At 39.8% G+C, this 23,791-nt stretch overlaps 1 protein-coding gene across 2 annotated transcripts in view; it reads left to right on the forward strand.

The window, feature by feature from the left end:
* znf385b (zinc finger protein 385B) overlaps window positions 1-9,513 on the forward strand; it is a 99,761-nt gene extending 90,248 nt beyond the window's left edge. For both annotated transcript variants that reach the window (XM_035411334.1, XM_035411335.1), the window contains 5 exons: window positions 438-594; window positions 6,350-6,664; window positions 7,102-7,283; window positions 8,751-8,852; window positions 9,294-9,513. In XM_035411334.1, coding sequence (XP_035267225.1) covers window positions 438-594; window positions 6,350-6,664; window positions 7,102-7,283; window positions 8,751-8,852; window positions 9,294-9,506 — 969 coding nt within the window. In that variant the 3' untranslated portion in view covers window positions 9,507-9,513. The remainder of the gene's footprint in view (window positions 1-437; window positions 595-6,349; window positions 6,665-7,101; window positions 7,284-8,750; window positions 8,853-9,293) is intronic.
* Window positions 9,514-23,791: the final 14,278 nt, after the last annotated feature.

Raw genomic sequence — 23,791 nt, forward strand, 5'->3', positions numbered from 1 at the left:
TTTTAGAAAGATATTTAATAATTGGAGAGAATTCTTCTATAAAGAACCAAGCTGTCATTCGAATTAATAGTACAAATCCTCTTATCTTGTCGTTAAGTTATTAAGGAAAACAACTCCACTTCCACTCTCGCATACACTGTAGATATATTTTTCTTATTTTATCATAGTTTTGCTCAGGACTCAGCTGCTCTTTTTCCACTTGGCTAATTAAACATTCCCTGAACCCCTCCCAAGAAAATCAGTCACATTCAAAAAGATCATCTTTAACATTGTCTTTCTTTTAATGCAGCGGAGAGAGTGCCGACTATTGAAAGCCATGTGTGTGTGTGTGTGTGTGTGTGCTTGTGTGTGTGTTTTCATGCGCCGTGTGGCTCATGATGTGAGCTCCACTGTGAGAAATGAGCCTGATTGCACGGTTCATTTGTTCTCCTTTGTAGAGCCAAGCCGAGGCGCACTACAAAGGGAGCAAACATGCCAAGAAGCTGAAATCACAGGAGTCCACCAAAAATAAGCAGAAAAGTGCGCCTGCCAAGGACAGCGCAAAGACAATCAGCACCTCCAGCGCGCTCACTGCCAGCACCTCTGACCAAACAGGTTAATATAGCTCCTTTTGTTCTTGTCCATCAATCCTTCATGTGCTGGCTCTGTGAGTCATCGTGCATGTTTTGTGTTTTTTTTTTTTTTGTCTCCTCGCTTTGTCGCCTGTGTGTGTGTGTGTGTGTCCCTGTGTGCGTGTTACTGTGCTTCAGGATAATGTTTCATTAACACCAGCTTACCAACTCCAGCGAGCTCAGTTGATGATAATTAAGTTGGATTTTAATTTAATGGAGTTTAGCGTTTGGAAATGGCTTGTGCTCTTGCACGCAAAGGTAAGTTTGCACTGTGTTGACTGTGGCAGTAGCCACGCAGGGCGAGGCATAATTGGCAGCAGCGTTTCCCAGATTTAGGGAAGGTTCAGTCTGATGGGATCGCTCTCTAGTGACCCCTGCTGGTTGATTGGGTGTCCTTGTTAAAACTGCACATGAGGTGACTTCCTGAGACTCATATCTTGCAACTTTCCTTTGTGGACTGCGGTGTGAAAAGTAGCAGCTGTTTAGTTTAGTTTACAGGAATTTAGCAGACACTCTTATCCAGAGCGACTTACATTGTGTCCATTTATACAGCTGGATATACTAAAGCAATGCAGGTTAAATACTTTGCTCAAGGGTACAACAGCAGTGTCCTAACATGGAATCGAACCTGCAACCTTTAGGTTACAAGACCAACTCCTTAGCCATTATACTACATTATGCTAAGCTGTCGTTCTTCATAGAGTACGTGTTTGCAGTTTCCCTCCCTGCTGATCATCATGAGCGTGGCCATATACCGTTGGGTATTCCAATTTGGGGAGGGAGAAAATTGGGGGAAAGCATAAAAAAGATTTTTTCCAGTTTCTTAATTTCCCTGCTTTTTCTCCCAGAAATGTGTCTTTAACCTCGCTGATGATTTGTGCCCGTAGTGTCTGTCAACTGATGTCAGGGCTCAATGACAGACTGTTCCAGAGAGAGCGTTTGGAGGGTTGAAAGTGTTTGCTGACAGGATGCGTGCTAAGGAAAAAATGAAGAATGAGCTAGGGGCTTTATTTGATATCACAAATTGCTTTTAGCACTACCCTTTTTAGGAAGTAGAAATCATGGAGTTTTGAGCCACTAAATGCATGACAGAAGAAAGCAGGTTTCTCTTTTGGCTATCTCCATGTATTAACCTTGGGTGCTTATTCTCATACAAAAATTTTACTTGAGCAGAAAACATTTGCACGTGCCTTCTTGGTTTTTATGATGAGACAATATTAGAAAATTGACAACATTTAACAAAACTTTTTGTGAAAAATGTAAATGCCACACCAAGCGACATTTTATTAACATGTCCAAAACGCTGTGCAATAGAAACAAATTTTGTAAACATGAAAATGTCAAAATGAACTATGACTATGACTTATTATGTTGTTAAAAGGCTAATGAATACAATAAATTAAAAAAACAGTATAACAATCTTGTTAATCTAACAAATGTAGTGATTTATTTCATTCAATGATTTACTACTATTTCACAATCTGCAAAAAAGAAAAACTGCTCATCAGATCTCTTCACATGATCACATTGTATTGCCACCATTTCTAGCCAGCGTGACAATTTTAGCAGGAACTTGCAGAAACCTTTACAATAAAATGGATTAGGAAGGAAATAACACTGGATGATATAATACTCATTGCTAGAAGACTGTGTCATAATCTCATGATAGTTCTTTTGAAATGAATGTTGTTGTTGTCATTGTTTCTGTGGCAGTGGCTAACTATGAATTGCAACTGAAATCAAGTTTAATATAAATTTTTTTTAAATTGCAAGATATAATATATTGCTGCATGCTTACTGGCCAAAATAAAACCGATGCAGAGAATGACCCAGTCAGCCCTGACTACAGAATGGACACACATTGGCAGTGTATTCATTACATTCTCCGAGCATCGCTGGCTGTTATAGGTTACAGACACTCATATACACCCACATGTTTTTTTTTTCTCCATGAGTAAACTGCATGGCTTTTGTCAGTTTGGGAAGGACAGAGTACACAATAAGCTTGAAATAACATGCTTAATTTATTTCCTATGATGTCCTCTATGGGCAAAATTCATCACAAGGAAATATGATCATGATGATTATTGTTATCACCGTATCATCATCATCCCTATCCCACTTGGCAATGGCAGGTATGGCAATTTGATAATGGGGGGCACATGCAGTATTTCTTAAATAGTCATGAAAGGGAGAAAATGTAGACCTTGATCATTGTTAATACAGTCTAATATTTGGAAATTGTTCTTGGTTTACTGTAATCACATACATTGAATTGATGCATCTTTTTTCTATATGTCACTTAGTAAGTATTCATATCACTCAGTAAAAATAAGTTATTTATATGCAGTGGTCCTTGGCCTTGATATCATATAGGCTTACATGTCTTCAACTGAGTAAAGAGGTTGTCTCAGGAAGGTAAGCTTTGTGAACTTCACAAGAGTATTTCCCTCTAATATAGTACATATGATTTTTATACAAGTTTAACCAGTTTTATTTTAGACATAATATATGGAGACATACTTCCTACTTTAAAAGCCCAGGTAGCAGGGATGTAGCAGGGATATGAACCCTGTAAATTGGTTTTGTAACCCTTCTTATTTTCAGTAACTCTTTGAGATTTGAGATTGGGGTGGGTGATACAGCCAAAACATCATATCACAATTTTTGTAGGATTTATCACTGTAGGGGAAGTGAGGATTGAGTGAAATGTGTTTCATTTTCTGAGGCTAGCAGTTTTAACCAGTTAACACCCACGTTTGACATCCGGCACTCTGAATACCGAACACAACTGCATCAACAGTTAAAACCCCTCACTTATTCAATATGTAAAATAAATTTAGTTGATTTAATTTGTTAATTATTATCAAATTTATCAATTATTAATTAAATCTCCAAATTTGTCACTATCAACCATTATCAAATGTACGCACAACCAGATTAAAATTGAGAAATGTATTAAGTTATTACAAATATTCACATCTGATCTAAAGGACATTTGATCAACTACCAAAAAAAAAAACACATCTTGTTTATTCTCAAAATAGTCCCAGAAAGCCAAGTTCAAAGTCCAAAAATCAAAAGACAGCCAAATTTTCAAAAAAGCCAGAGATTAAAATTTTAAAATGCCAGGTGAGCTGTAAGACAAGCACGTGATATCCTGCACCAAACACCACCCAACCCCAGGCCCCAGTGCAAAATTCAGATTCCTCAGAGCATTGGCAGCAGCAGATATTCACCAGAATGACCACCGCGACAGATGTTACAGGCTCAAGGTCAAGCACCCCAGAACCACTTTCTTTCTCCTGACTCTGATTCTTACTGTAACTCCCTAGATAAAAAAGTCTTGCATGGTTGAGAGAGAGGGGGTCAACCTGGCTGCTCTGATTCGCTGAGGTGTGAAGTGTGGGGGTGTGGTTGCAGACAAGGGACTGCATGCCTTCTCTGAAAATGGGCAAATTTACATATTAAAGTGGCCTTATGTTTTTGGAAGCAGGTCTAAGCACTATGATATTATCATCCAAATATTCCTTTATAAAAAGATCAAACATGACTATGTTTGGTGATGAATCTTCGTTGACTAATCATTTTTAAATTTTACCAGTTGTGTTCTCCACCTTCAGGCAAAATATTTTCCATGTTTCCACATTGATTTCTGCTTTTAACTGAAACTCTAAAAATTTAGATTTCAACTATCAGAACTTGATAGCCATTATCTATATAGACATATGGATCTTTGTGCAGCATATAGCCATGCAGAGTCTCTGACCCCTAATATTCTATCCTGTGTCTCTTCTGGGAGGTGATAAAGTTGTAAAACTTTCAAAGAAGAGACCGCTTTCCTGGACACCGCAGACTTATGTGGAGATAACACCTGTAAAATGGCGTAATTGCCTCAAGGATGTTCCCTTTCATGTTAGTGGAGCGGAGAGCGGGGAGAGGGGGGCAGGCAGAGAAAGCAGATACAGTCCTATGGTTATACAAATGATATTGTCTGTTTCTCAAAGATGATAATCTAAAGACTAGATACCCGACATCACGATATGCAATATAGATCACAATTTCTTCATGTTGCTTGTCTCAGACTATTTTACAAGTTTCTGAACAGTACAACCAAACTGAAATAAAATACTCCTTTTGAACTATTTTAAGACAATATCGACCTAAAAGAAAACCAAAACTGCTTATACCATTTACATATTAAAAATACAAGTGAAAGAATAACAGAAAGACCACTCAAGGCAAAGTATTTTTTCAAATATGTTTTAGCAAATACCACACCTGTTTCAAAATGTAAATAACCCTCACGTGCAACTGATTCAAGGTGGACTGCTCTAACACCTACAGCGTTGTAAAGTGTAGACTCTTCGATGAAAAAACCCTGTCTCGATCGGTAAAACCACTAGAGATTTTAAAAAAATAATAATAACAATGCAGTCCCCATCCCAAAAAGAGGGCTTATATTGACACCCAAGGTTGATTATTATGGTATTTTGAAATCCAATAACTGACCGCAACAAGTCAAACAACTGCTAAAACTACACTGATGACATTGATATCGCTAAAATCCAGTCAAGTAATCAATCTGCTCTTTGTATATGGGCTAGCAAAAGTCATTATTCATTATGTGTGATTTCCATTGAACTGAACGTGTCTTCATGAGCATTTGAAAACAAGCATTTCTATGCATGTAAATAGAATGTCAAACGTGAAACGTCCTTATTACCCTGCTCTCACTCTGGTGCCGCCACATTGGTGTAAACTGCTGTAATACCCCTATTGTAGTTGCCCCTGTAGCTGCTCTCAAAAATTCTGGGACCGAGTTAACAATGATGAAACTGAAGAACCGGCCAAAATCATTCAAATTGCTGGCTCCAGCGGTTTATGTAATATCGCGCTTACAAAGCTAGTGCCTCTTAGGCTGATGGAATGTCAGTGAACTGTAAAGAGCACGCTTTATCTGATGGATTAATTCCATTAAAGAAAGCCACATCCAGAAGAGCAGCCAAGGCTTGTCAGCTCTCCTTATCCTGCTTATACACGGCATCCGATCAGGAATACAAGGCTAGCCAGGTTTGTGTGTTGGGATTAAAAACTGAACTTGTTCAGTGAAGTCAAGTGAGAGCAGGACTACAGGGTCATTAAACATTAGCACAGTGCATTTTTTCTCATCGGATCCAGGCAGTGTTTTGGCTCCTCACGCTGGTCTGGTTTATCCCTGCGTCTGAGCCCGTGAGGCCCAGATGAGCAAACAGCTGTTTAAAATGAGATCTGTGTTCAACACAGAAAATGAAGATAGCAAATACGTGCATCGCTCTGGCGACCTCTGGCAGGTCTGGCCACCGATGCCCCACCAGTGTCAGTGCGGGGAAGAGCATGTTAGCTTTTTTAAGGCTGGAGGCTGGACACTTGTCCCTGGGGGAAGGGTCCCTGCTGATGACAGGCATAAAAAGCAGCAGCGTTTCCCCCTCAGCGGGATGGTTGCACAGGGGAGGGGTGGGCTTCTGGCCTCCTGGGTGGCGCGTAGCTGCAGACGGGGGACGGGGGCGGGAGGGGGTAGCAGCGCGTTAGAGGATGCAGCCCTCAGCGGGCCTCAGCTCGATAAGGAAATGACAGTCCCCGCCCCCTCAAAAGACCAAAACGCACGAAAGGTTGTTCTCCTGCTCTGGCGTTCATTAGCTGTCCGATGGCTTCCGTCCCTACGGTAACAACCGGGATACATCTCTCTTCCCTCTCAGACAAGACTGCGGCGTCTCCGGACGCGCCTAAAGCCTGCACCCCTGCGAAAGCTTTCGTCCCCGCCTCCGTCGTGGCCCTCGCCGCCGCCGCCGCCGCCACCACCGCCGTCGTCCCCAGCCACTGCACGGCCCCGTCGGAGCCTCCGCTCGCCAGCCCGCCCGCCGAGGCCACGAAGAACGGACCAAAGCCAACAGCCGCACCCGCCCTTGAGCCGAGCGCAGAGTCGGAGGAGGAAAAGGCCAAGAAGCTGCTCTACTGCTCCCTATGCAAAGTGGCTGTTAACTCTCTGTCACAGCTGGAGGCTCATAATACAGGTGAGCTGGCATCTGTCTCCCCGTAACACCGCAGTGTCTGGGGCATTACCAAGCCCTCCATTATACGGAGCGCCTTCAGACTGCATTCATATAGAGTTTGGGAAAAAAAGATCACGTTCTTATGAGATCCCACTTATGCTTGTTTGATTCTTTGTTATTAACTTATACTAAGATTTATAGCTGCAAAATGTGCTATAATAAATAAATGTTCCAAGAAATTAGTCAAATTAAAGTTGATCTGTTTTGACTTAAATTTGATTTAAGTAATTTGTCAAATTATAAATATTTCAGGGTGCTTCTACTGTGTTCATACGTATGTAAAGCCATTTGAGTTATGAGGTTTACGGAAATACTGTTCTATATGTTGATGACATTATCGAGATTATAATGCCATATACTGTATTATCTCAGTGAAAGTTTTTGTTTTTCCCATAAAGGTTCAAAGCACAAAACAATGCTTGAGGCCAGAAATGGAGCTGGTCCAATTAAGGCCTACCCCAGACCTGGGTCCAAGCTCAAAGTCCAAGCCACAACGATCAAGGGGTCGGGTTTACAGAACAAGACGTTCCACTGCGAAATATGCGATGTCCACGTCAATTCAGAAATTCAGCTTAAACAGGTACAGCACTTTACATGGATTTATTGTTGCCAGATTGGCCAGTTTTTCCCTTTATTGACAATTTAATAGCAATTTCAACATGTCTGATAAACTTCCAGGAGATGCAGGACTGTGCATTTATGGCACCTCAAACAGTCCTCCTCAGACAAAGCCAGTTGTCAGGACAGCCTGTTTACAAGGGCATCACAATTTGTTTTCTTTGTGTATTTCCATTTCAGCTGGTTGTAAGTATAAAATATTGTTTTATTAGGTAAAGAGACAGCCTCTCTCACAAAATCTGCAGAACAGTCTTGTGTGATCCCCTAGCAGCCCCATATGTTCACTTGTTCACATTGGTAATGTTTCCAGTATGGTAGAGCACGCCAGTATTTTAGATAAGAGCTCTTCTTGGTGGGTACAGTAAATACACGATGTAATTGTGTGACACCTAGTTTACACAATGAAGGGTGACACCCCCCCCTATTGCACTGCCCAACTCTTTTGCACTGTCCAACTCTATTGCGCTGCTCAACTCTCTTGCACTGCCAAACCCTATTGCACTGCTCAACTCTCTTGAACTGCCCAACTCATGCAGTGCAATAAAGCTTGGCAGTGCAAGAGAGTTGGGCAGTGCAAGAGAGTTTACATCTTTAATGCAGACCATGCACATTTACATCTTTAGTGCAGACCATGAAGCTACCAAACTGATATGAGATTATATATATATATATATTTTTTTTTATTAAATTTTTTAAATTTCCATAAATTTGGTGCTCAAAGTACAGCTGGGCGTATCCAATTCCCACTCCAATTTGAAATGGCCAATTATCTGCAGTGGCTTACATGTATAAACTCCACTGCTGACTTAGGAGAGTGTAAACATCCATGGTTCTCTTTCAAAAAATGTGGTGTCGCCAGCTGTTTCTTTGCACACCGTTGACTACAGCTTAGCTTGCAGAGTGGAGTCAGAGGACGACCTATCATATGCGTTTTTTGACTGCAATCTATGGGCGCCCAATCGACTAGCAGGTGTTGCTAGATAGCGGTGCACACAGAACCCTACCTGACTGAACCCTCCCATTCCCTAGGCAACACAGTCGGCATTTGCAGATCGCCCTGTGAAGCTATTGGCCACTGTTGCCACTGGCCCGATCAATGTTCAATCCGATGCCATCATCACTGTACCTTAACTGAGTGAGCCACACAAGATGAAAAATATTTGTGCCAGATCAAATTAGCAATTCCTCTAGCACCCAGACACGTGTGCCATTGTCACCAAAATAGGGTCCACAGTCTTCAGTCCATCTGTGGTGAGAACAAGGAATTATTTTTAAGCATGGCTCCTTTTCAAAGTGACAAAAACATAAAAAAAAAGCTTGGTGGATACAATTTGTACGGGTCACACACACACAAAGGTGTTTCCTATCTGTTAAGTATCACAGCATGATGGGGTGAGATCCTCAGTGACAAGCTTTTTTTTTCTTCCAGCATATTTCCAGTAGGAGGCACAAGGACAGAGTTGCTGGGAAACCCATGAAGCCCAAATACAGCCCATATAACAAGCAGCAGCGTAGCTCCACCGCACTGGCAGTAAGTCTTTATTTACATCCCCTCAAATGAACCTCATTCACATATAAATGACTGTATTTGCCAACTGCTATTTCTTTTCCTGGTAATTTGATCATGTATCATTATAAATAGAACATTTTTAGCGATGTGTGTACTGTTAAGATGTATAAACCAATACCATGTTTATAAACAGCATCTGGCATAACCATGTGATTCATCATTACATAACAGCTTGACTAAATCAAGTTGAAATTTATTTATGTGACAGTAACCAGTTATTTTTCCTTAGCTCAGAGCATCACTCATTGTAACTATTATCCATTCAAAGCTTCAGATCATACTGAGGTTTCTTAAAGAGCATTTTCAGAAAATAATGGCTTGTAGCGATTATGATACAGTTTATTGACCGTAATAGCTGAACGGTTTCCTCTTTTAATACTCAGACCTTTCTTTTTCCCTCAGGCCAAACTCGCATTCCAGAAGGACCTGGTGAAGCCGTTGTCACCGCCGTTCCTTTCGAGCCCGTTCTCTCCGTCCACGATGCCCTCCATCTCTCTGCACTCGCGGCCCAGCGCCTCCCTCTTTCAGGCCTCGGCGCTGGCGCCCTCCTTCCTGCGCGCCGCTCCCGGGCCCATCCGGGCCGCGGCAGGGTCCATCCTCTTCGCGCCATACTGACCCGTCCCCCCCGAGCGGGGAGGAGCCGGCGGGAGCCGGGCGGCCGAGCCGTCGGAGGACGAGGGCAACGGCGGGACCGCGAGGATCGAACAAACGTTGTATTTATGAAACTCGTTTACCCCGAACCTTCTGCCTCGCCCGAGCAGATCTGTTATTGGGGTTGTACAGCAGATAGATAAGGAACAAAAAAAGCATCAAACCGCTTCCTGAACGACTTGAATTCCCACGGTCTTCCTCACCAATGAACCCGACACGTCCGCACATTCTGCAGTGTACCTTTCATCCCCAGGATAATGACAATGCCCAGTTTTAATCATGTCTTGATGTCGTCAGGACTGTTACGCTTTCTTTTTGGCCTCAGTGCAGTTGTGTATTGTGTAGCTAACTAGCTGTAGTTTCTGTACTTTCACTATGAATTCAGTGCATACTATTTCTGCATTTGGCAGTCAGGATGATTACCTGATTGGACATTACATAAATTACATTATCTGATTTTTTTCATACGTTTAAAGTTTTCCTAAAGACAGCAGAAATATATGTAAGAAATTTTTTTCTGCATCTTCAGAGTTTTCAGTTTTTTCATCATTTTGTTTACTGTTCTTTTTAGTGTTTTTTTTACTATTTTCTTTTTCCACGAAAAAAATCCATATTTACCATTTCACTTGCCTGTTCTCTGGCAGGAAAATCATGGGCCTTTTTATTTCTGTGTAATATCAATCATTTATAATGGTGCTGCATTATATTGTGGCCCTTTATTGCAATAATGTACAGAGCATTAGCTGTTTAAATTGGAAATATTGTATTTAATGTTTACCTTACGAGTGGCAATACCAATTTTATTGTATAGAGAAGACTAGAGATGCAGTACCTAGATGCAATTATTTGTATTTTTCAAATCAGGAAAAAAGCAATCCACATGAAGAAAGGAAAATATATGTTCATTAACCTGGAGTATTTGTTTAGTGCGTAGTGTGTATGTATGGGAGAAAAGTCTGTACACAAGAAATGTCAATAAAGTAAATTATAAAGATTTGCTCTCATATTACTATACTGTATAATTGATTTTTTAATATAAAAAATGTCCAGACACAGAAAGTCCTGTTTGTATAAAGCTGACCTGCTGAAGTGCTTAATAATATAAAAGCATGCATGTAAGAACAGTGGATATATTTAATTCTGTATGATCTGTATAGTATTTATTTTCTTAAATTTTTTATGATGCAAATGAGTACAAATTATGAATTCATTAAATTTGCTTCGAGATATTCAAGGACAAACATTATGGTGCAACGTTTTTTTTTCATTCAACCCTTTTGTTTATTGGACATTTTAACTATGTTCAACTGTTTGTTTTATCTGTGCTGCATTCTGCTTCGAAAACCAGTAGTTTTGTATTGCGTTGTCTCAACTGATTTATAATTAGAAGGCCAAGCCTTGCAGGTGTATTCTGATCACTGTTTTTTTTTTTAATTCTTCTGCCATTTATTCCACTTCTGTTGAGACCACCTGGTGGTCCCTCTTGGTGGCACTGTGAATTGAAACTGAAACATTTTAGTGATAATAACTCCTGCCCATTTTGACTGAGAGGCTTGAAACCAACCTTAATAGATCCCTCTCTTCGCAAAGAGAGAAATGGACCCATAAAACATTTTTTGGAAATGACTTTATTAGCTCTTGTGAATGTTAGCGTGCTAGAGTAGTCCATCGCTGTGTGAGACATCCTCCTGACTCAATGTCGATGAGCATGTGGGTTCATTTTTGTTTTCTGTGTTCTTGTTTTCTAAAAATGAAAATGGGAAGTTTTTATGGCTTCAGTTATAAAACATATTTCATCCATCTGCGGCTTGTTAAAGCTAAGAACAAAGTTATCTGGTAAAAAGAGCTAAAATTGAATTTTTGAATGATCATTGGAAAATGCTACAATAATCCCAAACAATTACAATGATCCCAATGTTGGTGTGATTACCTAAAATATTTTGCAGTTGATGTATTAAACATGGATATAATTTATTGGTTGAAGTTGAGTGTAAGGGGTCTGTTTTGACATTATGGGGGCAATATAACCAGAATGTTACATGGAAATGGCTTTGTTTTCATTGCCTTTAAATGGCTTTGTTTTCATTGCCTTTACAGCTGTGAGTGCATGGCCCCCATAATTGCTACTTGCATCTGTATTTAACTTCGGCATCAATATCGAAATGTGACGCAACATGTACTTATTTAATACTAGAACCATGGATTTAAAAAATAGGTTGAATACAAAGTAGATGAAAAAAACTGTATTTGTGTCACTTCCAAATATATATATATATATGTGCAAAAACAAACGCCATTTCATAATGAGCAATTTGGAACAGGAAAATTAGAAATGCAGATTTTGAGAACATAAAAGAAAATCTAAAAAATCTCCCCTTAGTGTTAAGGTGTAGAGGAAGTATGTCAGACGTTGTTTTAAAGGAAAAGCCTTACAAAGCAGTAGTGTCCAGCCCTGTTCCATGAGATCTACAGTCTTTTAGGTTCTCTCTCCAGCCCTAACAAAGCACACCTCATTCAACAGCTAGAGATCTCATTGAGCTGCTAATTAGTATAATCAGGTGTGCCAAATTGGGGACGAAATGAAAACCTACAGGATGGTAGATCTGCATTAGCAGGATTGGGAACTACTGTTATAAAGGATCAGGCACAAAGGGAAGCTCTCACTTTGTTCTCAGATATAGTATCATCTTCACACATGGTTGGATGCCTCTTCAATATGTCCAAGAATCCCATTATTAGCAGTCATATACTGTATGTGTATTCATTCCTGAGATCCGCACTCCTAAATCTTTACAATAATTGAATGGATTATTTTATAATTACAAATGAAATCAATAACCCAGGGTAGATTTTTATGTTGTAAGTGCTTTGCATTCATTTCTGCATCATTTCTATAGTACAAGGTGAATCTAGAGGTTATTTAATACACCTATGCATGTATCTGACTCGAGAGAATTTTTCTTCTTTTAAAATATTAACATCAAAGCATTAATTCTGAGAGGAAATTATGCGATGCTTCTGGTCTGTTTGTTTTGTAAAATCCCTTGGCTTTTGGGTCTCGCGTATACGGTAGGTCTGCTTAAGGATGGTTGTGCAGCCGTAAAATTTAAGAAGTACCTACATTTGTGTCATAAACAGATTATGATTTCCACTGACTCATTGCACAAGTGTGAATTTGCAGCTGCCACCATATACAGTGCCCTCCATACTGTCTGGGACAAAGACATATCTTTTTATTTGTAGGCTCTGTAATCCACACCTTTTGTATTATTTAAACAATTCGCATGTGGTTAAAGCTTTTATTACAGTGTATTTTTTTAGTGTGTTCAATTGCTTCCTTAGTGCAGGTAAAAGAGAGCTTTCAGTTTCTAAGGCTTTTGATTGCCTTTGGAGTCTGTTATTTGCATGTGTCAACATGAGGACCAGAGTCCTGCCAAACACAGTCAAGGAAGTCTGAAAAATAAGAAAGTTATGAGGATGAAAAATAAGCAAAGCAGACATAGACCAAACATTGGGATTACCAAAATCAACTGTTTGTAACAGTTGGCAGATCAGAAACACTATTTGTGGATGTGTCAGTGACTACTGTCTGCAGAAGACTACAAAGGCAACACTGTTAGATCCAAACCACTAGTTAGCTGGAAAAACCGGATGACCAGGTTACAGTTTGCTAGGAAGTAACTAAAAGCGGAGGTCTGGAAAAAGGACTTGTGGACAGATGGATTGAAGATTAACTTGTGTCAGAGTGATTGCAGGGGCAAAGTGTGGATGCCAAAAGGAACTATCCAAGATTCATGGAGGGGTTATGGTTCAGGCATGTATGGCTGCCACAGGTACTGGCTCACTTGTCTTCATTGATGATATACCTGCTGATGGCAGCAGCAGACTGGATTCTGAAGTGCATGGATACAGCTTATCTGAGGTGCATTTAAATTCAGCGAACAGAGGCGAACGTTCGTGGCGAACATGTTTTCTTTGAACAGTTAAATTTGAACAGCTTTTTACTAACGTTCCAAATTGTTTGCATTAAACATGAACAGACATGGCGACAAGAGCGTTTGTACTCACAGCCACTTCTGTGATCATCGATGATAAAAAATAGCTAGCTAGCAAACAATAATAACATTGGCTAGCGTTAGCAATAACATTATTGAATAAACTGATCACACTGCGGCATCTTCAATTGAAATACCCATCTGGGAACATTTCCCTCAGTCCAGCATCCATTTTTGTTCGCCGCAAACTACCTTTTCAGACTGTTCGCTTATGTTTGAAAACGTTTGCGGCGAACACAAAGCTAACAGAAAAAAGTTTGAAACAGTTTGCTGAATTTGAACGCACCTCTGGTTCAAGCAAATGCCTCCAAACTCATTGGATGGCACTTAATCCTACAGCAAGACAACGATCCCAAACATGCTGCTAAAGCAACAAAGAAGTTTTTCAAAGCTAAAAACTAGAAAATCAAGTTCCTTACCCAATCTGAATCTAACTGAACATCCGTTTCATATGCTGCAGAGAAAACTGGAGCTGAAGATGGGTACAGTACAGGCCTGACAGAACATCACCAGAGAAGATATTGAGCATCTGGTCATGCATATGGGTCACAGTCAAGCAATGTTTGCATGCAAAGGAAATGCGACAAAGTCCTGAACATGATTAATTTCTTTTACATAACTTTAATATGTCTCAAACATGGTGCCCTGAAATGGGGGGCTATGCATAAAAAGTGCTGTAATTTCTACATCATGAAGCCAAAATGTATAAAAATACCATTTAATAAAAGCTGAGAATCCACACTTTAACCAAATTTGATCTAGTTACAAATGTAAAATTGGGCCATACATAGCCAAATCAAAAAAACTAAAAAGGCTTTGTCCCAAACAAATGGGCACTGTATGTCCGTTTTTCATTTTTCACTAATTGTGGCACATGTCTCCAAGACTTTTTGGGAGAGACGAAGACAGCTGGACATGCCACAGATGAAGTGGCTCAGTCTAAACAGACTGATGGAAGTAGGGCACCATTCAGTTCTATTCAGTATCATCTGTAAACTGGCAAATGAGAATACCCATGTGGACAGACTGCTGTTTTTAGAACACAGAATATGTTCATTGTACAAGTCCTAATGCTTACCCAGAGAGACCACAAAAGACTAAAAGAGGGGGAAGGAGGGACCAGGTGTTTCACTGGAACACGAGGTACTATTTTTATTTGCTATTATTATCCCCCATGTTAGCATGGCATGGAAACAGGTATTAACAAGAGCTTGTCCTGTTTATGGAACAATTAAAAAATCTAAAAGCCAAAGTTCACAGTCTCACAGGAAAGGTAAAGCTAATGTCTCTACATTGATTTTCAGGATTTAGCATTGTTGTCAGCCAAATGAGACATTTTGCTCATGCAGAAGTGTGAATTGGTATTTATTGCTCCAGTTAAATAATTACCTGTTATTTTGGATGCACTGAGTGACAATATTTATATGGTAACCAAAGATTAGTTTTCCAGATGATAGACACTCGTTTGAAATGAGTGCTGTGAATTAAATTGAACAGCATGAGAGAGGATGAGTATATCTCGCTGTACGGATGTGTTCAAGAGGAAAGAACAAGTGTTCAAGTGCTATGATTAGTGCATCATTTATGTGGGATACTGCAGGGACATTTGTAGAAAAAGATGGCTGGCTTTTGATTATGGGATTTGTCAGCTGAACAGTCTTGGGCTGCTTAACATCAAAGTTTCTGATTTCAGTAGCAGACATATCAATGTAATTCAAGCAGCACATGGATTGTTGGGGTTCCCCACATTATCACTGTTCCTTTGTTGCTGTTTTGCTTAATTTGTTGCCATACTGCTGGCATTTTCAAGCAACATGTCAGCCAAAGAGGAAACTGCCTGAAATGATGAAGATAATACCTTACAAAATGCTTGCTTTGGTCCTATTGTTCTCAGACTCATGCTTGCATTATGCGCATTGTAATGCTAATATGAGGGTATTTTTGTTATAGACTTACAGTATTTACATCTGATCTTCTTACTTCTGTAAGAAAGTTTTTTTTGGCTTTTTGGATTGTGAAGACACAAAGGCAGTCTGCAAACACAAGAGAAAACACTCGAGCATGTCAAAGAAGGGACTTTCTCCAGTGTTGTCCAAAAAACGGATGGAAAGAAAATAGATTTTAAGGCCAGTACGGCAGCAGTTTCAGTTTGTCATGGTATCAAGATCTGGATAATGTGTGACCATAAACTATCAATCAGGCCACTTTCCACATTCCATTTACATGTAAGTGAAGGCTTGAGTCAACTGTCCTAGTTCGCCATTCGGTGTTTCTGTTGAACAGGCTCTCTGGTGACCTCATTAGCTACTCACATGTCTGTCTGTCAAAATCGGCCAAAGCCAACATGGTGGGTGGGGCGGGTGGGGTGTTGTGAGTGTTCATGCAAATTTGAATGTTTATAATTCCTTGGCCTGTTCTCTTGCAAACTACAGACAGAATATATATTTTTGCTTTAAATGCTAAAATTACATTTTAAATTGATACATGAACTATATAAGATTTACTTAAATAGTACGCTGAATAGGTTACAAACTGTGAGAGCTGTAATCACAGTTAAAAGTACATCTTTTAAAGCTTAGTAAGTCTGCTCATTTTTCAATAGATGTCCCCATGAAACCACTTCAGGGGATTATCGCTTGTTAAAATGTTTAGCTAGTCGGTGGCAGCAGATGCCTTTTTTGGGGCATTCTTCTGATTACAGCTATATAAGTCAAATAAAATCAAAATGTATTTATTTGTATGGTGCATCCACAAACAGTTGTCACAATATGCTACATGTAAGTAAATATTCATTGCATCCAGCCAGCCTGAACTCTGTGGACCATACAGCTACAACTAACAGTAATACACAATAAATGTAAGACTTTTCTCCTTGGTTTAAACATTTATAAATGCTCATGGCATAGCACACCATGTGCCTATTGACATAAGCATTTATGAATGTCTATGTTCACAATGTAGTATAGATAGATAGATAGATAGATAGATAGATAGTTTATTGTCCACTTTTGTTGAAATTTGCCTTTGGCAGGCCGGTCTATAAGCACTCGCCTACCACCGCAGAGACCCGGGTTCAATCCCTGGCAGCGGTACGTCCGGCTTGGTCAGACGTTCCTACGAACACAATTGGCAGTGTTCGCGGGTGGGAAGCCGGTGAGAGTATGTGTCCTGATCGTTGCATTAGCGACTCCAACTGGTTGGTCGGGGGAGCAGGGAGGGGATCTGGGGGAGATAGCGTGAACCTCAGCAAGCATTACGCTCTCCCAGTGAAACTCCTCGCTGTCAGGTGAAAAGAAGCATTGGATAGAAGCAAAATATTAAGTATTTATCAAAGGAATGGCATGATAAATACTTAATATTTTGACCATAGCACTCTAAAGTACTGGGAGGTACAGTAAGTACTGGGAAGGTACTTGAAGCTTAGTTGTGTTGTGTTGTCTATGTACTGGGTTGTTTGTGGCTTGTTGTCTAAACCTATATTGTTAGTATTGTGTTGTTTGTAGCCTGTATTGTGTGACTGCTTGTTTTTATTAGTGCTTTTGAAGGAGTTCTATAGTCCTGGTGAAGGATCATTCCTGAAAATTGAAACTAAAATATCAGTCTGCCTCTGTGACAGCTCCATTTGTGTTAGCAACATTCTTAAAATAGAGCCCAAGGACTTGTGTTCATGTGCTTCACAGTCCAATCCATACTGAATCCCTAATCACTTTTTGATTTTTTTTTTTCAGTACAGATTGGGCTGTGAAGCACATGAACACATGTCCTTGGGCTCTATTTTAAGGATGCAAAAAGCCCCTTGCTGCCATTTTGAAGTGATTACATATTGCTATCACTAAGTGGTATTTATAGTAGGGCTTTTTGGAAACCAGGATATTAAATATAATTTTAAGAACCTTGGTACTACCCCAAAGGCCAGTGAATGGATTAGCTCCACCATACCTCCATTCAGTCTTTAAACCACACACCTTGGCAATTTAGCAACCTCGGGGCAACTTGCTCTCTCCTCCCTTCATGGTCATTTTTTCCTGTCATGATGCCAGGGCAGACCTCCCACTGTTCCCAGGCACAAACATCATTAGACTCACCTCTTTAGACTGCATCTGAACACTTCCACCTTTTGTACTGATTGAGGTTATGGTATTTATTGATTGATTTATTTATTTGTTTGCTTTTTTTGTTATTTGTGGTGGATTCAGCATTCTAAGAGTGTGCATCATGTTCATTTAATAAGGGCCTGTTCAGACATGTGGATCAATGGCTACGTTTCCTCACACTCAGAACGCTTACAGAGTCTCAGAATACACACAGTGCCTGTGCCGTTATAATCTTGAAATATCACCCATGGTCCTCTGTGCCAGAGGAATATAAATCTAATGTTAGACAGAGGATGTTTGATCTGTCAAATTAATATCTACACAGTAATACAAGCTAGACTTTGGGGACCACTCTGCTGTCATCGCCCAAAAGATTACACCAGGAAAAGTACAATATTTACTGTGACCTCTGACCATTCAGTGAGGAAGTGCTCTATATAGAACTGGGGAAGGTGCTTTTTTTTACTGTGAACAGGGGCAACATCGATGAATATAATGTTGATGCACATCAACATACTGTTTCAACACAAGACCTAAAGACAGTGGCAAAAATCAATTCATAAATAGGGTATAATCAGTACAAATGTGATAAATGCCAACAGTACTTATTTTGTCGATTGACATATATGCTGTGTGCTATGCTTGAGTGATTGTTTTGGCTTAATCTAACAACAACAATGGAACTAAACATTTATTTCACCTTGGGTTTTGTATGAGCAATTCTCCATTCTAAATCTGAGGTTCCAAAATAGTTCATTCAAAGAACCAAACAGTGTTCACATCAAGTAGCCAAAACCAGGCTTTCTGGTCTTTTTGAGAGACGTTGCTCACTACTGTCAATCATTTTTCTCCCACTGGAAAATGTAGGTGTTTTTTGTTTGTCTCGTGTCTTCACATGTGCTCATTTGTTGAGTTATTGTGTTATTTGGACAATAGTTTAATATTTTGTGGATAAATCAGGGACAGTGTGTCAATGTGATTGTATCTCACAAGATTAGTGGACAACTGGGATTCGACCAGACTTCATGCACATATAAGGGTCCCCCTTTTCCCAACTGCGCAATCTCTGGATCCAATTTGTACAACACGTAAACTGCATCTCAACGGTTTCAAAATACTTTTCACCAAGCCTATGGAAAGTCAAAGGGTGACATCACAGTGACTTGATTTCTACAGTCTATGGTTTACATACAGACATCGCATTGAATTGTGGGAATTCCAGTTCCTCAAAGATGTTAATGGGGTCCTAGTTGTTTCTTAAATTAGGCAGATCTGCTCATTTTCCTCGCATTATATATTTAAAACTACACACTGTGATGACTAGCTCACATGCTAAATACATTATTAATCATAATACTGCAGCCTCACTGATCTAAAGGGACCTAGCTTGCTAGCTAGGTAGCTAGCTATGCAGGACACTGCTGGGTAGCTCACAAAGTACTACAAAACAATTGGGACATATAAAAAGGAGACAAAAAAGCTGGAGAATGATTCATCATACTGCATTAAAATGATGAAATCAAAATAATTAACTATAAATGTACTTTCGAAATTCATTATTGACATTTGCTTTATTGATTCACTGGTGAAAGAAAAATGGAAGATTTTTGTTCCGGTTTGTATTGATTTGGAGAAACTCATAAGATGTGAGGAGTCCATCATTTGCAGGATAAGCACAAATTTCACAGAGCTTGAAATTCATTGAATAGATATGAATGGGTTATGAAACCAGGTTGAATCCTTTTATATAAAATATCACTGACCAAGCACTGTTCATCTGATCTAAACCACCCAATGCATCCAAAATGCAGTTGTCAAATGTGACCCCTCAGCCCTTAATGTTTAGCAAATAATGTTAACCTGAAGTGCTGCAGCCTCATAGTGCCATTTAAAGTTTCTCCAAGGACAGGGGCAAGAGAAAGAAAATGTAGGTTAGGGTACGTGCATTTCCTCCTTTTATAAGAACACACCTGGCACAGTCAGAGTTATTTGGAGATAATCAAGTTTTGTTCCAGCTTCAAGAGAATCACAAGCCTGGCTTGTTATATTTGAGTTATATTTGAGTCACACTGGGCACCCCTGTACCCATCTTAGTACTAAGCTCCATGGAGTTTGTTTGAAGATTTTGAAGGATATTTCTGTTTGTTCAGTGGAACATCCTCAGATACAAAGCAGTGTGCTGTTATTTCGCACAGTTTTCTGAGTTTTGTGGTTGTACTGCAGTGTGTTCTTCCTTGTGGGTTTTAATCTCTGTTTTGTCATCTGTTCACTTCATGAATTTGATCAAATACAAATTTGTATAATTACTGAGCATTATGAAATGCTATTAATTAAAATAATTTAGAAGTCAGGATGATGTTTGATATGATTTGAATTACTGGTAGCGCTGAGTCATTGCTACCCTAGAATGTGGACCACTCTGAAAATTAGTTGAATTATTTTTCACCGACTGTGCTTCAAGGAAATATGTTCAAACCCACTTTTCACCAGTGATGTGGTCTTAAGGCTTTACAATCCCACCTTAAGACCTTATATTATTTTATGCAACATGTATACAACAACATATCCCAATTAATTTATTCATCCAGTATGGTCACATTTGATTGTTGTGGCCTGAACACAAGTAGTTTATTAAAATGTTTATAAAAAAATGGAAGTTGTATATCAAGTTCTACTTAAGAAGCGATTAATCGAACTAAGCTATTTTTCCATTTACTGTCCTTTTGTGGTGGAAATGCAGCCTCCTGAAAAAATGGATATGACTGGGAGTTCCCTGTTTGTATCGTTTCTTCTGATACCCTCCTTCAGCAGTGACTGCAATCCACAGTATTATCGTACTAATTTTATTTGGGGAAATTAAGGAAAAGGAAAGCATTCATAGCATAGCATGTAGCTTCATGTGCTTCACATGAAGAGAAGTTGAAAAACAGCATTGCTTGTGTCAAAAGTGTTGTAAGGGTTAGATTTTGATTTGCTTGCAGTCATACATGCCCAGAATGTAATCAAAAACATAAACAAGTCAGGGTACTCTACTCTTTAAGAAGAAATTTTACGTCAGCATTATTTATTGAATTTGTGTAAACTTTATAGGCCTATAGTATATAAATCTGTGTTCTGCATGTGATCATGTGTATGAAGTTAAAATGTGATAGAACCCTATCTTGTTTCAAGCCCCTCCTTGCTAGTTCAACAAATAGTTGAAGAATAGTTGACAAATAGTTCAACAACTATTTAAACCATGACGTCACGATGTAGCATTTCCGTCGGCAGCACCCTCTGCTCAAGACACTCCTGTCAAGATGTTTATGTTTAAGTGTGTTCAGTGGCGTCACTAGGGTTGGTGACACCCAGTGTGCTCGACCGTTGGTGTCACCCAATGTTGTTGGGGGGGGGGGGCTGGGGGGCAAGTGCTGTTGGATGTTGTCGACCTTTGGGGGGGGGGGGGGGGGTGCTGTTGGACGTTGTCAACCCGGGGGTGGAGGGTGTTGTTGGATGTTGTCAACTGGGGTTATGCATTCAAACGACAAAGCACTTCTCGTCACATTAATACCGCTAATTAAATCAACCGCCAGTAAACTGCTAAGAAATCGAAGAAATTCGCTGTTTCAACCCGTCGCTAGACAAAACACTGCACAAAAAATGTATTTCCAGTCATTTTGGTGTCACCCCCCTCTGATGGTGTCACCCCATGAGGTCCGCACCCCCCGCACTCCCCTAGTGATGAGTGTGTTCATAAGCCAGTCATTATTGGGCACCATTAGAAGTTATGGAACTAAAATCTGTAAAAATACAGAATGTTCTGCTCATTATTACAATCAAGTATGGACACACTTAATCTCAATCCCACCCTGTATTCACATATCATTCAGTCTGACCTGGAATTTCCCCCAGCAACACAGGCACTAGAGGGTGGTGCTGCACAGTAGGGGATAGCCCACAGTACTCAACAATATGACCTGTCCATAAACTTGTCAAGCTTATATTTGAGAATAAATCAGACTTAATCCATATTGAATGTCATGAGACAACCTGTCTGCAAATTTTTCTGTGATGAGTTATTTTGGTACAGTATGCTGAGCGCTGAAACTGATGATGACTCATTTGTGGTTGTACTGTGCTGTTTAACCACAATTAATTATTTTTATTTAGCATAACTGGCATCATGTATTGAGTGAGTGTTTGTTATATAATAATGTAAAACAATTTTTTAAAAAACATTTGAAAATTAGACCTATACTTACGCAATGTGCCAATATTTCAAGTCAGTGTACAGTATCTGTAACTTATTTTCAATAAAGAGAGCTGTAGAATGCAGCATAGATGCATAGGTGCAAATAATGAAAACATTTGCCTCAATCTGCAGTATGAACTAAACCCATCTCCACACCTGGGGTATTGATAGGGTCAGTTTGGGAGGCTGCAATAAGCCATGCATTGGCTGGCAAAGGAAAGGCACTGTGATGTTGAAAGCAAGTTGTCCGACCTCATCCTAGCAATACTCCCCAGTCTCCCATTCAACTCCCATCCTTGCTCCACTTAATGAAGACCACATATTTTGTGTCTAAATATGTGACACATATAAACACATTCACAAGCACAGTGAGAGATATAGAGAAAGCAGTTTTGAGGTCTGCTAGACACATGCATACACTTGCTGTAGGATGAATATGTGTGTTGCCTTGGATGAACATAAGCTGAAATGTTCGGATTTTGTAAGTAATGAGGCCACATATGTTGTGACAGTTCGAAAAGCTGTGCTGGAATTGTCATTACACATCACATGCTCAGAAAAACATGTCAGTTGTTACAGTGATTTAAAATAAAAGCATATGTCCAGAATATAATCTTCAGTGTATTGGGACAATGCTGTGTGTAATGTTTAGGTCATTGGGTTGTGTGCATTTCTTCAAAATACCTGACTTCATCTTGTGTGATAACATGTTTGAGTGGTCAGCTGAGAGTGCTTATTTTAATTCACCAAAACTTATTTTTATAGACTTGTTAATAAGCGTGACAGGGAGTATGTGAATACTCAAGTGCTCAAAATAGCGAAACCGTGGGGATACAGCGATTAGTGCTCCTAACCTTTCTAGTGATTACTGCGGGTGGGATTTTAACAGGGTTAAATAGCTTAGCATAGCATTGCCCTGGGAGGCAGGGTTTCAGCTAGCAGGGGATTCCCCACCAGTAACAAACCCTCTAGTTATTGAGATACCTACAGTACCTGTTGTGCTGTTCTCAGTGTGCAGCTCAGCAGGTGGACTGCAGAGTGAAAAGAAGCACCAAGTGGCAGCACATGCTTCTCAGCATGTAACAACAATGGGACATAAATAGTATTTACATCAAGATTCATGAAAGGATTTGAAGGATACCATTATTAAAAGTGCTTATCGCCAAACTGCTGGATGGAATTTAATTAAGGCACCATGCTGCATTGCATGGATGAGGCCACTTCACGGCCTTGGATCGAATCCGGACTGTGCTAGGGTGCATAGGATAACACGAAACTGCTGATTGCATCACCCAGGATATGGTAGGGTTTAGTCCGTTAGAGATCCACGTCATCGCTATCTAGAGACCCATACTAATTGACCAGGCACCCGTGGACTGAACTGCATAAGGAAGATCTTCCTCTGACTCCACTGTGTGCGAGCTTAGCTGTAGTTCACAGAGTGAAAAGAAGCAGCCGGTTTCAGAGGAGAACCATCAATGTCTACTCTCTCCTGAACTGGTGGTGGGGCTCGCAGCATGAAGGTGGCTGAGATTGCAGACGATTGGCCATTACAATTGTCATTATTCCCATCCACATAATTCCATGGTCATGCACAGTTTGAGTTTGGTATGTTGCTTCAGCTCACAAGACATTTGAAAATTAGGGACCTAAATAGATTTTTCCCCAAAGAACAGCTTATTCAACTGGATAAATTCATTTATTAACATTAAGTCTGATATATACACAGATATGTACCACCATTTGTACAAGCAAACTCGATGAGAAGCAATGTTTTCAGAGTACTGTATCTAAATACAATTTAGACAAATAGAGACACCAAGTGGTCATGTGGAGAGCTGCATCAAATTAAATTTGAACTCAAATCAT

Source organism: Anguilla anguilla, chromosome 3 (assembly GCF_013347855.1).
Source record: "Anguilla anguilla isolate fAngAng1 chromosome 3, fAngAng1.pri, whole genome shotgun sequence".
NCBI classification, from domain to species: domain Eukaryota; kingdom Metazoa; phylum Chordata; class Actinopteri; order Anguilliformes; family Anguillidae; genus Anguilla; species Anguilla anguilla.